Raw genomic sequence first — 17,970 nt, 5'->3', positions numbered from 1 at the left:
GTCATTCAGCTGCAAATCTGTAGAAATAACTCCACACTGTAAACAAACAAACAAATAAATAAATAAACAAATAAATGAAGCTTCCTCAGTTCATTCAGCTGCAAAACTATAGAAAAAAACTCCACATTGCAAAAAATAAATAAATAAATAAATAATAAACAACTTCTTCAGTTCATTCAGGTGCAAATCTGTAGAGATAACTCCATATTGTAAGCATAAATCTTCCTCAGTTCATTCATTCAGCTACAAAACTGTAGAAATAACTCCACATTGTAAAATAAATAAATAAATAAAAATAAACCTTCCTCAGCTCATTCAAATCTGTAGAAATAACTCCACATTGTAAACAAAAACCTTCCTCAGTTCATTCACTAGCTGCAGCTCTGCTGAAAAAAAAAAAAAAAATAGAAACCATCACAGAAATTCTAATGGTTTCCACTACAAATGCCATTAAAAACCATCAGCTGTTAACCATTATAACTATTACCAAATGGTTTCCATTACATAATAGGACATATTAGGCACATACATCCTTAATGGTATCCATTAGACATAACACGCCCCCAAATTTCCAGTACAGACCCACAGGGACCATTCGTTTCCATTAAAACCAATACAATTCCTATTATAACCATTAAAACCTTTACAAATTCTATGAGGGTCTTTGTTTGTTTGTTTTTTCAGCAGGGAAAACAGTAGAAATAACCTTAATAAAAAAACCTTCCTCAGTTCATTCAGCTGCAAAACAGTAAAAAATAGCCAGGTAGCTTCTTGCTAAAAACTCAGGCAAGTTCATTTCCAGCCACCAAGATTTATTGAAAATTAAGAACATAATTTAAAGGCACATTGTATGCTGAATTAAAAAATAAACGTGTCAATATAATAGAAAGGTGAAAATGTTTTCAGTCTTTCAATGAGCATCAGGTAGGATCTAGTAATGTCCATCAGTGTTTTCTTTTCACTATTAACCAGATACAATCATTCATGACATCCGGTATCGCTCCATGATATGCGCTAGAACGTCTTCTAAACGGTGAAGTAAAGATGGGTCGTGGACAGAAACGTTACAGACGTACACACAGAACAGAGTCAGCGACCAGAAGAAAACACTAACACTCAATACGACATCCATTTTTAAGGTATAAACATTTTAATACAGAAGACAACCATATATTAATTAGGCACAAATATTCTTCGTTGAACATACAGACTACACACAGTGTTATGCTCCCATATCACACACAACATTAAGTAGCACAAAGATCTACATTTCTGCATTTGCTTTTGCATCATGACACTTTTTTTTTTTTTACATTTGCCAAAGATATTTCAATCCATATATGTATATGTATATGCATACAGTGTATTACATATGCAATGTAAGTAAGGGAGACACTGAGACAGAGACCATTTCTTTACATCTAATGGCTCCTTCTTGACACTTAGGATTCCGGGGGAATTTCTTGAGGTAGGAAAAGTGATCAATCTGACGATGGCACTCAAAAAGGAACAGTTTAAGGCAATTTCAGTTCCATGAACAGCTTTTCAAACCAAACAATTTGGGGCAGGTTTAGGATTCTTATCATTTTAGCATTAATAATATTAAAATAATAAAATATTCTGTAGCACACATAAATCTAATGTCGACCGAACATGACCCTACACTAGTTAACAGCACTAGTAATAGTCTTCTAGGTTGCATTTAGATTGTTGTTCAGGGTATAGACAAAATTTATTTAAAAAAAAAAAAAAAAAAAAAAATGTAAAAAAATAAAAAAGAAAGAAAACTTGGCATCATTGTTCCTGGCAAAAGTTTATGAGAAAAGCTACACACTGATCATGAGCACTAGTAAATACTGGTCAGGCACTTAAAGTAAATTCATTACTTCATTTAAATTAGTACCAAATCCTTTAAGGTTTTGAAAGTGCATGTATTTACTGGAGATACCGAGGAATGTGTGTTTCTGGGAGGTAAAGGCTTTGGTGGTGTGTCAGGTTGGTTCAATGTTCTTTGGATCCAAGAACTTTTCAGTACACGAAATTAGAAATACGCGAGCAAACACTTTAGGAATCATATCATATTAGCTTAATCAGAACAAAAAAAAAAATCACCCAGACAACAGTATAACTCCACTGAAAGCTCATTCTTGCTTATAGTGCTCAAATAGAATCAAATATTATTATTATTATTACTATTATTGTTGTTGTTGTTGTTGTTGTTCAGTGCAAGAATAAGTTTTAAGTGTAATTACACTTTTACAATGCTAATAATGAATTAAAGTTAGATTTTTGCATTACTATTTTGCATTATTATTAACATTAGTTCATTATTACTAATGTCATTATTATTATTATTATTATTATTATTGTTATGATCATTATTATTATTATTTTGTCATTTTTGGATTTAACCTCCTTAACAAACTTTTTTTCATGGCTGTAACACATGCTGCACTCCTGTGCAAGGACGATTTTTTTTTTTTTTGTCCTCATCACTGCATATATATTTAGTGTCTTTACATAAGATAACACCAACTGATCCGAAAATAAACATAATGGAAAAGTAATCAGATTCATGAGTTTTCAGTTGTCAGTTAGAAATGTAGAATAAAAAAAGGCTAAAATACTAGAAACAAAACTATGACACTAAAAAAAATTATGTTTAAAAAAGCCAGTTTTATCGCTCCGCATTATAAACATTTGGCTTTTCAAAGACTCCATTACTGAAACCATACCATGGAGTATTCAATGTTTTTTTCCCACTTTAACTAATTTTTCAAGTATTTTTATATATATCACATTTTTTTGGGAATGTTTTTTTTTTTTTAATCTTAATTACATAAGGGAACTTAAACACGTTCACAGCTCGTGTGATGTTGCTTTGCCCTACTGACATCGTGTCTCACTTTCCCCGTCAACGTTGTGAAGGTCTGGCCGTGTTCCATGAGCTGCCTTTGCTGCACTCTCAGCATTAATCTGTCTTCCACACCATGTTAAGAACCTTCACTACCTCATCATAGATCACGAACACGATAGCCACGTCCAAGCACACGCGCCCAAGTCTCGGAACAGTACCTTTGTAGAACCTAGAGCACAAAGATGCCATTAAATCAACATTCCTAATGATTAGTTATACAGCATAGTAATCTGTAACTGCTCAGTCATTCACTTACGCTGCTGGTCCTTCGTGTTTCATTATCTTCATGGCGCAGTCCACAGTGCTCTTGTATTTGTGCGCCTCCAGGCCCTGTAGAGAGATGTTGAATTACACACCGAGACACCAGCATAACACCATGGATCATTTCTCTAGTAGTCCTGTTTTAAATGACTTAAAGCTTAAACATTAGGAAAAAAAATCATGGAAACACTTTCTATAAAGCCAACAATTGTTCTTATAACTGTTCTTATGATTTGTCGTTCTTTAATCACTAAAAATAGTGATAATAATGAGTTACAAAATGCTGTGGTATAAGAGGAATAAAACACTCAGCGGGCATGCTGCTATAGGAAAATAATCAAATAATAACGTCTTCCATTATTTGATTATTTTTCAATAACAGCACTCCTCTGAATGTTTTATTTCTCTTATCTCAGAGATTTAAATCTATGTATTTTTATTTTATAAAGAACATCATACTTTTTATACTTTTATAGTTATGCTGTTCTTTTATACTCATGTTGTGGAGCATCTGTAACACAAGTTACTTGCTGTCATCACTTACACACAGTATAGCCTCTCTTTTTTTCCTCTCTCTTGAAATTAACAGTCCTGAAGACTTTCCCATGTCAAAAAACTTAACCTTCTGACTGCTTAAACTGGAAACTCCTTCCATAAATGCCAAATAAACATCTGCTCACTGAACCATATCAATAACTACACATGGTATTAGCAACATCTTGAAGAGCTCTAGGATGAAATTTGAAATGTCAATGATTTTCTTTTAAAAAATCTTTAAAAATATTAAATATGCTTCATAGCTATAAACAGACACTAGTTCAGCATGCGACATGGCATTATATATACGAGTAACGATTTACATTAAAGTTCCCTTAAGTAAAATTATTTACTGCATTAGTTAACATTAACAAACCATGAACTTCAGTATTAATTCACAATGTTATCAATGAAACAAAGTATGTTAACACGTGTATTAATTGACATTTGTATAGATTAATATTAAACTAATACATATTCAATCTGTGGCTAAAAATTAAGTCCACACAAATGAGCACAAATTAATTGACACCACGTTCCTTAATGGTCTCTTCCGGGTCAGTTCTGAATTTTGCAAGTTAACAACCACAAAAATGTTCATTAAGGTGTTGGTTCGTATTGTTTATTGTAAGCTTCATTTTACTCACTGACGAGAAAAAACACTGGTTAATGAAGGTGCCTGTTATTTGGCTTAAACAATTTATTATTTAAAAAATATTTGTTAATGTTATGTGTAATGTATAATACAGGAAATGTAATGTAAAGCGCTACCCATATATGCTTATTGAACATTGTGATGAAATCTGCAAGGTCAACAAAGTTGGGGAGCTTGTTTCATTATTGTAGCATATAAGAGGAAAAAGTCCAGGAAGGAAGACAGGCCCTGATTAGTGATAAAGATGTGGTAACAGGAGCCAGTGAAGTGGAATGAAGCTGGGTGTAACATATGTGTGGTTTGGTTGACTAAAAACCAGCTGCATCACCGGATTTTATCATCTGTAGAGTTTTACTAGTGCTGGGTGGCCAAATTCAGTAATGCAGCTGTTAAGATGATGGTTTACGTCGTCAATAAAATACCCACTAACACGATTCTCCTCAGTCAGACAAGCGTTTTGATATGTCATATGTACCAGTAGTCTTGTGGTTACAATCAGTTTTGTGGCGATGTGCAAGTGACGCCATGTCACCCATAATGCACTTCTGCACATTGAGTCGAGGGTATTGTCATCCCCCACAATGCAATTCTCCTCACTGAGCCGATCGTTTTGATGTATGATATGGCTGTCATATGTATGATGCACTAGTTTGGTGATTACACTCAGTTTATGGCCTGTCAGGTCCTGCTACTGATTTCTCAATGAGTGCGTATGGGGAAAATTTGATCGGGAATTTCACGTGTTACAACTGATCAAGAAATTAATAATAGTCCTTAATGTATTTTGAGGAATTATAAGCATAGCCATAAATCTTTGTTGACGGCTTTAAAGAACATATCATTGCTATCAGTTTATCTCCTAAGAGTATCATGAACTTCCAAACTAATATAATTCCTTATTTATAGTCTCACCTGCATTCGAGTCTTAATTACATCAAGCGGCGTGTTTCCAAACACACTGGCGGCCCCGGCTATAGCTCCAAAAATTCCAGTCACCAGAGGGTTTATGGGTTTGTTAGGGTTGTCACCTGGTTTTAAAACAAACACAATCTTTGTAACCTCAAATTCAACCTTCGCTGCCCTGCGTATGCACCATGTGTGAAATTCACGAACATTAAATGCTGAAGTTAAATACAGACCTTTGTACCAGTTTCTCAAGGAGGTCATAACAAAGAAGCGAATAGCCTGGTTTGATCCTTGCTTCAATACTGTCGCTGTCAATCCCTGATACGTTCCCCTAAGTCCTGTAAGGAACACAATAAAGTCGTCGGATTACAAAGTCATACCGCATTCCACTCCAGTCTGCATAACGCTCCAGGCACAATTAACTATTTGTTCTAAAATCAGCGGTTATGTTTTTAAGTCATGAAACCTCATTAGCAGTCACAAGTTTCTCATGTGCATAAATGGTCCCCAATTAATTAATTACATTAACACTGTAACACTGATGTCAGTTTTAAGCCTAAAACCATGCTTTGCGTTTGAAGCTGTCAAAGCAAAGGGACACATTATTAAATCTGCATGTGAAACATCTTAATTAAATTTTTAATTAAACTCTTAAATTAAATAAAGATTAAGGCAAGCCATAATCTGATCTCCAGTAGGTGGCAGCACAAACCTTGTGTTCTGACTATTTCCCTGACGCCGTGGAAAAAGCCTCGGTACTTGGGGTTTGCTGAGGTCTGATCATGAATAAATTTAACCTGAAATTGGACATAAAACAGAAATTTACAATTGGTAAATACTAAAGTCTCTTTAGAAAAGTACAACTTGTGTGTGAATTATATTAATCATATTAAAAGTGTAATCATATTTCATTTGTGTAGTCACATACACACACACATTTTAATTGTTGCATTATCAAAATCCAGGAATAAATTAGCTGGCCTTGCAACAGGACAGCTAGCATATGTGAAAATTATTTCAACTGTGAAAGTGAAGATACTGTTTCCAAACCTATTCCTGGAAGGTTCATATGTTATTATAGTATAGTATAGAAAATTAATCAACACCCTTTGACCAATCGCAGTCGAGAATTCAACTCTGCTGTGGTTTAAGTTGTAAACAACTGATGCTGGTTCCAAGATCAATAAGGATGAACATCACACACGCACCTTTATCGTCTCCATAGGACACACCACCAGGACAGCCTCGGCTACTCCAGCGCCCAGACCGCAGATCAGGCCTCGGGTGCTGTCCAGCTTCCCAGACTCGTCCCTCATCTTGTTACTAAGGAACTCAAACATGCCGAACCTGAGGACAAAAGGGACAACATGCATAAAAGACGATTTTCACTAAACAAATCTATTTATATTTGTTATACAGTACATAGAAATGTCAAGACAACTGTAGTAAGAGATAAAAGCAGGCACTTTCTTTCATCAGTTGGGCAAATAAGTGCTTCTGAATCTCCATGAGGTGCAAAGGTCAAATGATTTGGTAGAACTGGTCTGAAACAAACTGAATTACACTGTAGTCACTCCTTGAATTCTTCATCTGTTACTCAACTACACTGACAGTACTTTGCCGGTGTCACTACTGTGATGAGCTTTTTTATTTCTTAGAAAATGTTTCTACGAAGCAGCAGGTGTTTCTTCTGTTAGAAGGCCATTGGAAGGGTTGGTTACCTTACAGCAGCTTTGGGGATGGAACCGTAGAGTAGCGAGCTGAGGCCCCTGTACAGACCTTTCACACCATGACCCTGGACTGTCTGCTTCACACAATCAGCTGTGCAAGAGAGAAAAAGACATAAATAAACACGTTGGCATGGCAATGTTTAAGGAAACCTCTAGCAGATGTTTGTCACTCTGACACCACAGGGGAAATAATTTAAATGAAAAGTAAGAGATGACAGGTTTTGCTGAAAAGGGCAAGGGCTTCTTTTCTCACTCGCCATTTTCCAGCAACATTCAATATCAAGAAATTAACGAGAAATCCAACGCAGTGGAGACAGCAGGTGCTGCACTCAAATGTCCAGAATGCAATGCAGTTATATGATGCAGTTGCGCCGATTTAGGCAGAGACTCATCTTGGCTAGTGAGCGATCTGCCAGACGATGAGTGTGATGCAGTTGACCTCGGTATTAGCATCAAAGTTAAAGCATTGGAAGCTTATCCGTTTGAGCAAAGTGTACAGCTTAGGAGCTGAGAGAGCTGGAGCTGGAGAGACATCTCCATCTCTCTCTCTTTCTCTCTCTCTCTCCCTCTCTCTCTCTCTCTCTCGAGCTACACATGCTACTTCTGAGATGCCAGTGATCCTGACCTCTTCTGCTCCCCGGACCTGCCTGACCCATCCTGATGCCCTACTTCTGGTTGAAGTTCTCATCAGTTGAGTTCGCTCGCTGCTGCTGCTGGGGCCCCATATGGACGGCCTGAAGAACTGTTTGGATTGCTGGGGATGGTGCCACGTGGAGGCTGTGGAGATGGCTTGGGGATCTCATATGGGGAGCTGTACTGTAATGGCTTGGGACTGCGATTGCTGTGGTGGCTTTGGGGCTGCAGTTGCCACGAGCACCTTCGTGCTCTAGAGACTAGGTGAAAATGAAGCGAGAGCTAATTCTCACTGGCACCACTATTAGCAGGTAGTCAAATGGCATTGTGGGTAATGTAGAAAACCGTTAAGCTAAGTGAAAATAGAGCAACATGTCAATGAAAGTAGTTTAAATGCAAAAACTCAGAATTCAGTTATAAAATAAATATTATACACCATTGAAGATCACATGTTAATAGTGTTAACAAAGATTAATGTGAAAGTTGCTCAAGGTGGGTTTTTTCTTTTTATGGAGGACACCATGCTTGTTATGTGGGTCATAGGTGTTTCAGTGTGGAAGGGACTGAATGCTTGTTTTACAAAAAATCTGTGATAAATCACTGATTACGTCAATGAACCCTCAGTCCAGCAATGATAAAACCAGTGAACGTCATCTACAATTTGGCTTGCTGTCGCAGCAGAGCAGATTTCCCAAGTGGAACAATCAGTCCTGGAAAACAAGTTGTGGAAAAAAAAAAGCCTGGCTTCTAAAGTCCAGGGACTATGAACCATTGGTTAAGCTCTGATGCATGCTGGAGATATGAGAAGAGGCACATTTTGACCCTTGAACTTAGCATGCAGTTCTGTCTAACGAAACCTGCTCTTTTCTTCACCCACGTGGCCAGGACATGACTGAAGCATTTACAGAGAAACAAAATGGAGACACTTTGTAGGAATAGCAGGTTTTAAAATAGTTATTGTTCTCTATAGAACTCCCACACTTCATCCTAAATATAATCTAAATGAAAGAGAGGGGGGTTAAAAGGAGACACACACCGATCCCTCTGTAGCGTGGTGGGTTCGCCTTCTCGTCTAGCTGCAGCTGGGTCTTCACATACTCTGTCGGGAAAGTGATGCAGATTTCAATCCCTCCTGCGATTCCACCTGTGAAAACAGGGAGGCCCATATTTACATCCGACACCGATAAAACAAATATATTTATATTTGTATTGTGATATGTCCTTCTCCGAAAACACTCCCAATAAGTAAGAAACGAAGTGTAATTAGGTAACTGTTAAAAAAAAAAAAAAAAGTAGATGAGACAGAAAACATGACCAAATCCTTTCTAATATTAATATCACAGTTTAGATTTGCTATTCTATGCACAGAAAGTTGGGTTTTGGAGTCAGGATTTCAGCTTCTAACTAAAAATTTGAATGTTCAGAAGCAAAAACAAGCATGGGGGTTGTTTGAGTGCACAAAATATCACGCAACTGAATCTGTCTTTGATTCATGAAACATGAAATTCATGTTGTACGACATCAAAACAGCTTCAGCTGCATGGACACACAGCTCCCACCCACTAATCTCTTATTTACACACCATATGCATACATCACTTTACTGCAGCGTGCCAATAAAAGCAGCGTGTTCAGCGGACTATCCAAGCACCAAGGAAAGAAGTGGAGAAGGGAACAAATATATCTGAGTGAAGCTGAGTTAGAGGTGCTTTTATCCAACGTTGCAGCAAAATAAATAAATAAATAAATAAAAACAGTCATGAAAGTGAATCTTTTTGTTTGTATAAAGCTGTTAATGATCACAATCAGGTAGAAAACGTAACTATTTTCCAGCCTCGCCTACAGGTAGTTATGTGAAATCTAATCATATCTAGGTGTTTATTCTTTTTGGAATTGGAATAGGTCAGATTTAATTCAGGTAAGGTTTAATTAAAGCTTTTTTTTTTTTTTTTTAAATATAGCCAAGTGGACCCAAGGTTTCATCCTGATGATTCAAATAAACAAATCCTCATGTCATATAACCAAAATGCTGAAGGAAATTAATCAAACGCTGAAAATCAGATGAGCAGTCTGACATTGCTGATATAAAACCATGTAATAATCTGAATGATCATTGAGAGTGCAGTGATCTTTGAGAGTGTTTGCACAGCCCGGTGCTGAAGACTTGTTGTGCGTCTTGTATGCAAATTCTCCGATTACTCAACTGAAAAACTACTGACACCCACTGATTATTCGGATTTGCATTTACAAAGTACATTCTTAGACTAAACTAAAAGATTTCCGCAGTGATTATTAACATTGGTATCACTTATACTGCCTAACTTACTATAGCCAACTCGCTATACTTATTTTTGGCACTAATATTTATCTTAATTATTTAATTCAAATTAACCTTTTTTTCAGATTGTTTAAATTCACACGAACTCCGACAGGACATGAGTTTGATCGTAAAGATAAGCCAAAGATGATACTAATGCATAAGAAAATTGTCAGTAGATTTTGCCTATGCTAGTTTAATGATCAGGCTTGATTGTATGGCACTTGAATTAGGGACAATGATTTAAAGACCCCTTAAAAAACATCTGCACTTGAAGAGAAAACACTAAGGAAGTGAAAGAATTTTTGCTATTTGGCATATAAAAAAATAGCATTGAACAGAAATGATGTCAAAAAAAAAAGCAATGAATTATTAAATACCCTTTACAAATCATAAAATCATGGCTTGTTTTTTTGAGTTTTTAACTAAAACATTTTAAAAGAAGTAATCCACAATAAGCTGGAGCCTCCTTAAATTTTTCAGCTCAGGGCATCTGCTGTTGAGGAGCAAACAGCAGAGTCTCGTGTGATGTCGTGTGATTGGCTCTGTGCGATTCTCCCCACAGAAAACACCCATTGGCCTCTCGTCAGGTTTGAAGGGGTGTGTCGAAGAGCCGCAAGTCCTCCTGCTTAACAGTGTAGTGGGGAAACAACCGACAAGGTTCCGCCACAATGGCACCACATGCTCTTTGCACTCTTTGCATGCCTGTTAGAATACAGCAACGGGTAATGACACGTCACATTCCCAGACTGCTTATTAAAACCCAACCAGACACACGCATGCATGTTATTCTGTCCCAAAGATACAAGGATTTGGATCAGCATAAACTAACAGTGTTTCAATTAATCCTGTCTAATGACAGAAAGCTACGAGAACAAAATTCTTTTTTTTTTTTTTTTTTTTTAATCAAAATAAGTTGTAGTCATTAACACATTAACATGTATTACAATTTAAATGTAACATATACAACAATTTTTTTAAATAAGTAAAAAAATGAATCAAATAGTGTGCAAGCAGGATATTTAGATCCTTGACTCTTGATGATCCGTTTGATAAAAGTAAAGACCTTGGCCCTAAGCCACAATATTTAGGTGTGTTGTGGAGTTCAGTTCATCCTGAATTCATAGTAAGGAGTCTAATGTGTACCAAGCAAACATTCCTCACCCTGTAACACAGCCAATACTGATCTGTACTGCTCCAACAACACACTGACCTACACTGAATAGAACTGTCATTATACATATTATTCTTGCTATTATTCTCAGGTACACTATATGGCCAAAAGTATATGGACACCTGACCATCACACCCATATGTGCCCATTCCAAAGCCATGGCCATTAGCCAAGAGCATTAGTGAGATCAGGAACTGATGACAAGTAAGGAGGCCTGGTGAACAGTCAGCGTTCCAGTTCATCCCAAAGGTGTTCAGTAGGGTTGAGGTCAGAGCTCTGTCCAGGCCACTCCAGTTCTCCCACACCAACCTTAGCAAACCATGTCTTTATAAACCTCACTTATTTGCATAGGGGCATTGTAATGCTAGAATATATTTGGGCCTCTTAGTTTCAGTGAAGGAAATTTTAATGTTATAATACACAAAGGCATCCTAGACAATCATGTGCTTACAACTATGTGGCAACAGTTTGAGGAAGAACCACATATGGGTGTGATGCTCAGGTGTCCACATACGTTTAGTCGTATAGTGTACCTAAGAATAGTAGCTTAACTGCTGAGCCACCAGTAGATTTGCGACACAATGGAGTACCTTGCTAATTCACTTTTCTTTCACGTAATACTTCTGGCTTCTATCACTACATTTCGAAAGAAAACTACTTTCAGCTCACTCCATTTATACAATATACAGTCATATATTTGTATTTAGGTGACTTTTTAGCATCAGACAGCTTCGAGGAGTCGATCTAAAATCCTAACTATTAAAGATGTTACAGAAAGAATGAGAGCTAATACCCATCACAGTCTATCTGTTACTACTGTACATACGCTATATTTACACAAGTAGTTTGTATTAGTAGCTAGTAACTAGCTATTGGTTAGCTGAATAATTGCAGTTTTACTTTTTTCCGGCTTTTTCCCTAATTTAGTCACGCCAAATTCCCACCCATCAGGCATCTCTCCCCTATCACACAACAGCTACCAAAGACCGCATCTTTTCAAACTGCTGCTCATGCAATGTAACACGCTTGGAAGAAGCGCTATCTTCCCCCTGCCAAACGCATGAGCTCACAGATGCACATGTTTGGCTAGTGTCGTTGTGATTGCTCTCTTGGACTCCTGGCCATGGATGGCTGTGGCATCATCAGAATTTGAACTCATGATTGACGGATGATAGGGCGAAAGCTTTTCTGTTGCGCCACTCGGGAGTCCCCTGCAGTTTTACTTTGGCAAGCAGTGCCCCTAAATTCATGCCAAATTCTGCCCTCTAAGTAACTATAGTGAACAGTGGACCAGTTCAGTGGTTAAGATGTTAGACTACTGATCAGAAGATCATGTGATCAAATCCCAGCACTGCCAACCTTAACCCTCAACTGCTCAGCTGTATAAATGAGATAAATGTAAGTCGCTCTGGATGATGACGTCTGCCAAATGCCATAAACGTAATTGTAATAATCCTCCAGTTTTGGTGATCACGAGCTAACTGCAGCCAGACAGTGTGAAGCCCAGTGTGGTCTTCAAGCTTTATCCTGTTACACATTCAGAGACTTTTTCTACACATCACTATGAGCTGAATAAGAGCTACAGTTTTATTTGGATTTTTTTTTTTTTTTTTTAAACCTTTCATTTCCTCCCAAGCACTCTGACTAAGTAGAGGGTTTTCACCTTCATAACTGCCACTTTGTGGATGGTTTTTTTGTCTATTGCTACAAACTCTACAGTCTAATTACCCTTGATCTTCCATTCAGAAGGATGTATAAACACAGCTTCCTTTTTGAGGTGTCTTATATGCAGCACTGTGTATATCCTTCGTAGGAAAGGCACTCCTATAATTCCTAAACAGGACGTTCAGAAATACATAGCAAACTGAACTCACTCAAACTCACTCAATTTTACTATGATTTTTTTTTTTTAATGATAGCACAATATTAGCATGAACTGGGATAAAAGATTAATTCATTATCATTATGTATGTCACTGTAGAAAAAATGACTAGTGACACATGCTTAGGCAATATGTCTCGCGTGTCCTGGCATACAAGTTGTTTCGTAATTTGTGAAACATTCGAGAATGAGGCCAAATGAATGTATTGAAACCAACAAAGTTCAATTAAAATAAAAATACCAGTTCTCCAGGAACCAGTGTACCTGTTTAGCAGGAATTTACTGAATAATAAGGGAGTGAAGGAGGTTATTTCCAACTTGTTGTGCAGGTTTATTTAGTATGGGAGTGGGGTTTTGAAAGAATGTTCATGATCAACTCATCTTATAAACAGCATCTTCTGGTTGCTTTCTAAAGCATTTCACTCAAATGATAATGCTCACTGTAGCTAGTTTCATTCAATCTCAGGGTGAGTATGAATTTAAATCAGCTCCTGGGTTGGATGAGAGGATCACCACTCTTATCTCTGATTCACTCTCTACAATGCTGCTGACTATACGACTATCAGTGCGAGTGCAAAGGTTATGAGCAAGTTAAACTTACAACACGCATCAAACAAGAAAACTGGCAAACTACAAAGTAAAGTCCAACTTTAAGCCAGAAAAAGGTGGCTGTGCTACACGCATGACCACACAATGCATGCCTTTCTATATTATGTTTTTTTTTTTTATTATTATATTATACTGCTATTTTGCATTGCGTATATGAATAGGAATGGCCAGACTGACAGTAGTACGAGACCAGGCCGTGAGTTTGTTCCTACTGTGTGTGCAGTTGCCAAGCCAGAAAAGTGTGACGTGTCTTTGGAAACGCTGAGTCATTGGTTCGTTCACTGGAGCACAAATGCTGAACGTTCACATGCCCACATCTATGCGCATCATGATTAAATACAGCTGAGAAATGTTTCTACTTCTGGGAGGGGTTGGTATGCTTTAATCTGAATGATGCTTCCTCATAGCCTTGGATTTATAAAAGTGACAACTCAGAATGTGTCACAAAATATGTCACAAAAATAGACTGTTTATGCAAATTATGTACAAACAAAGGAAGGAAGTCGTACCACGGCAAAGGTCGTAATGTCAGTCTCGAAGTTTAATTTAAAAAGCTATTATTAGATGCTAATAAAACATTAACATTATTGGAGCATTAAATATCCAATAATTGTTGACATGAACATCTTATTTTTAAGATAGGAAGGTGACCCACTACACTGCATGCACTTCATCCAATCAGCAAAGCCCTCTCTCAATGACTGTACAAAATTCAATTTCTTAAATGGATGACTAAAGAGGAAACGGTCAAATAGATCAGGGTCAAGCAATAAAACTAGTCACATATTGCTCATTCTGTCCTTTTGACAAAGAAATGAAGGTCAACTAGAGCTCCAAGAACGAGTTTTATATTGAAACAAGTGACAAATACTGGAATAACATTAAGACGAGTTAAAATGCATACCCAATGAATACCCAATCAACTGATTTATATTTCACATATTGCATATATTAGAGCAAAATTAACTGAGATTTGAAGTGACAAAATAGTGCTATATGTTCTAACGGAAATCTGAAATAATTATGTCAGATAATAATATCACAGAAAAGAGTTTTTACAACAGCTGCTGTAATCATTAAGACAAAATCATTATGTTTTGTGCTCATCCCAGGACTCTTATTCCCAATATCCTCAAACTGAACGTCCTTTCAACAACACATACAGTTTGTTTTTACTCTTCTAAACCTGCGTACTGTAATGATTTACAATCTCGTTATCCAGTGTCACGCAGAAGAGGATGGATTCCCTTTCGAGTCGGCTTCATCTCAAGGTTTTTTTTCCTCATCTCGTCTGTCGCCTGTGGCTCACTCATTAGGGATCTAAATCTACATCTTGGTTTCTGTGGAGTTGCTTTGCGATAATGTCTTTTGTTAAAAGCGCTATATAAATAAAACGGAATAAAATTGAATTTAATCACTTTTGAAATATTTGAATATTAAATTATTGAATCTCATTATCCAGGTGTAGTGTGTCCATATCGATTATTAAAATCAAGGTTGCTTACTTGTTAAAGAACAAATATTAACAAAAGAACTTATACACAAATCAGAAAACTATAATCATGGTTTAGAAATATCCTAACTGCTTTTTTCCACTGGTTTGCTAAGAAATACTGCACAGTTGTATGTCACACACATGCAGATCCCATGCCGTATTAAAAACCATCATATCCTGTAAGCTTATCATACGGTAGTATGATTTTCCATCCAGTTCCACACCTAGTGTCTATTCTAAGTTATCTAATCAAAAAAAAACAAAAAGATCAAATGCATGGCATATTTGTCATGCTGCATAACCATAGACATAAAATTTGTCTGCAAGCAAAAACACATGATTGTTGGGGATTATACAGGCACAGCACACTTGTAAGGACCAAAAGCTTCAGATTTAAATAAATAAATAAATAAAAACAAGAATCTCAAGCATTAAGAGATGGGAACACAGTGTTTTAAATGTCCATGCCAGATCCCAGCAGATACTTGCCTGCAGTGTGCTGATGTTTATGTGACACACTCCTGTAGAAAGCACCAGTTGTGTTACTGTTCTAGCTGTGAACCCAGTGCAATGGCTGAAACACTACAACATGTGTTTGTCTGTTCTTATATTCTCATTCAGTCTCTGTACAGAGCACACTAGCCGTGCTGTGAAACACTGCAGCAGCCCTGCACAGTGCGTGGCAGGGCGCCTGAGCAATCAGCTTACCCGCTAAAATGGCTTTTCCCGGGTGAGTGAGTTTTGCTTTTCCAGCCGGCGCAGCTGCAGACAGACAGCGGGGTCTGTGGAAGGGGTTGACGAATTTCACCTCTCCGGACATTTTATTCACTAGCCGCTTCTCGCTGACCTGACTTTCAGTTTTATCCGGGGCTAGTTTCTGAACAGTCTACCCAGAGCTACACAATACCACCTTCTGACAGCACAAAGTTTCCTGGTTCCTGTCAGCATCGGGCGAAAGGCCGAACATCAGCCCTGTAGGCGGGGCGTCTGCGTTCACATACACAACGCCATAGTTTTCACAAACAACGCGCTTTAAGGTGGAACGGGATAGTTTCGGTTAAGTGCTTTGGTTGTTCCTAGAAATTCCGTATTTATAAAACAAGAACACCTTAAAATGTCTACAGTCTGACAGCGCCCTTTAATTATGGTCTGCTTTTAGTGGTCTGGTAACATAAGATGGAGATTGGTTTGAAAAAAAAAATTTTTTTAGAGATGTTTATCTCTCTCTCTCTCTCTCTCTCTCTCACACACACACATACATACATACATACATGCATACATAAATTCACACACACACATATATACATTCATACATAAATACACATATATACATATATACATACATATATACATAAATACACATATACATACATACATACATAAATAGACATACATACATACATGCATACGTACATACATACATTCACATAAATGTGTTTGTGTTTACTGTTTTTATTATTTATTGCATTATAGATTCAATTCAAACAGGATTATATTTACCTTTTTTGGCCATTTATCCATGGTGGCTTAGTGGTTAGCACTGTTGTCTTGCTCCAGGATTGTGGGTTCGAATCCCTCCTCCGTCCTGTGTGCGCAGAGTTTGCATGTTCTCCTCATGCTTCAGGGTTTTCCTCTGGGTACTCCGGTTTCCTCCCCCAGTCCGCCAAAGACATGCGTAATAGGCTGATTGACATTTCTAAATTGTCTGTTGTGTATGAGTGTGTGTAATTGTGTCCTGTGAGTTGGCACCCTGCCCAAGGTGTCCCCCAATTTGCGCCCCGAGGCCCCTGGGATAGACTCCGGGCTCACTGTGTAGAATAAGTAGTACAGTGGATTGATGGATGGATGGCCATTTATCTACACACAATAATCCATAATGACAAAGTGAAAACAGGTTTTTTTGACAGATGGGCTTATATACAGGACAGTCTTAATACAACACCAGAAAACCACACTGGGTTCCACTTCTTTCAGCCAAGAACAGGAGTCTGAGGCTACAGTGGGCACCGGCTCACCCAAACTGAACAGTTAAAGATTCAAAAAAAGCTCGTGCCTACTGTAGCTTCAGATTCCTGTTCTTGGTTGACAGGAGTGGAACCTGATGTGGTCTTCTGCTGCTGTAGCCCATCTGCTTCAAGGTTCATTAAGTTCTGAGATTCTTTTCTGTTTATTACATTTGTAAAGACTGGTTATTTGAGTTACCGTAGCTTTCCTGGGAGCTCAAACCAGTCTGGCCTTCAACACGGTATTTCTGCCTGCACAGCTGCCACTCACTGGAAGTTTTTGGTTCTTCATATCATTCTTTGTAAACTCTACAAACCGCGGTGCTTAAAAATCATAGGAAATTGGCAGGAGATATACAGTACTGTGCAAAAGTCTTAAGCACATGCAAAGAAATGCTTTAAAGCAAATATGCCTTCAAAATAATTAAATTAAATGTTTCTTCATAATAAAAAAAAACACTATTAAGAGGAATAAACCATAATAATCTAAACAAAGTAAACATGGTCTCAGACTTTTGGATCCCACTCTGTGTGTGTGTGTGTGTGTGTGTGTGTGTGTGTGCACTCACTATCCACTTTATTAGGAACACCTGTACATTCATGCAGTTATCTAATCAGCCAATCAGGTGGCAGCATTGCAATGCAAAAAAAAAAAAAAAAAAAATCATGCAGATACAGGTCAAGAGCTTCAGTTAATGTTCACATCAAACATCAGGATGAAGAAAAAGTGTGATTTCTGTGACTTCTGTGACTGAAAAAAGATTTGATTTTTTTTTCTAATCTTCTTTTGTCAGTTCCAGTTTTGGTGAGTCAGCTTTCTGTTCTATCTTTCATATTGTCTTCCATTTTTCTG

The 17,970-nt window shown here is 37.4% G+C and overlaps 1 protein-coding gene across 1 annotated transcript; it reads right to left on the bottom strand.

Moving 5' to 3' along the window:
* Positions 1-1,127: 1,127 nt before the first annotated feature.
* slc25a1b (slc25a1 solute carrier family 25 member 1b) lies at positions 1,128-16,065 on the bottom strand. The gene is made up of 9 exons (XM_026943942.3): positions 15,823-16,065; positions 8,676-8,783; positions 6,998-7,097; positions 6,485-6,623; positions 5,989-6,073; positions 5,510-5,614; positions 5,283-5,398; positions 3,174-3,247; positions 1,128-3,086 (listed from the first exon to the last, which is right to left on the bottom strand). The coding sequence occupies exons 1-9, from the start codon at positions 15,932-15,934 to the stop codon at positions 2,972-2,974; spliced, it is 954 nt and encodes a 317-aa protein (XP_026799743.1). The 5' UTR covers positions 15,935-16,065; the 3' UTR covers positions 1,128-2,971.
* Between the last annotated feature and the right edge of the window lie 1,905 nt (positions 16,066-17,970).

Source organism: Pangasianodon hypophthalmus, chromosome 17 (assembly GCF_027358585.1).
Source record: "Pangasianodon hypophthalmus isolate fPanHyp1 chromosome 17, fPanHyp1.pri, whole genome shotgun sequence".
NCBI lineage: Eukaryota > Metazoa > Chordata > Actinopteri > Siluriformes > Pangasiidae > Pangasianodon > Pangasianodon hypophthalmus.
The sequence above is the reverse complement of the archived record's forward strand: the minus strand, read 5'-3'. Positions and strand labels throughout refer to the sequence as shown.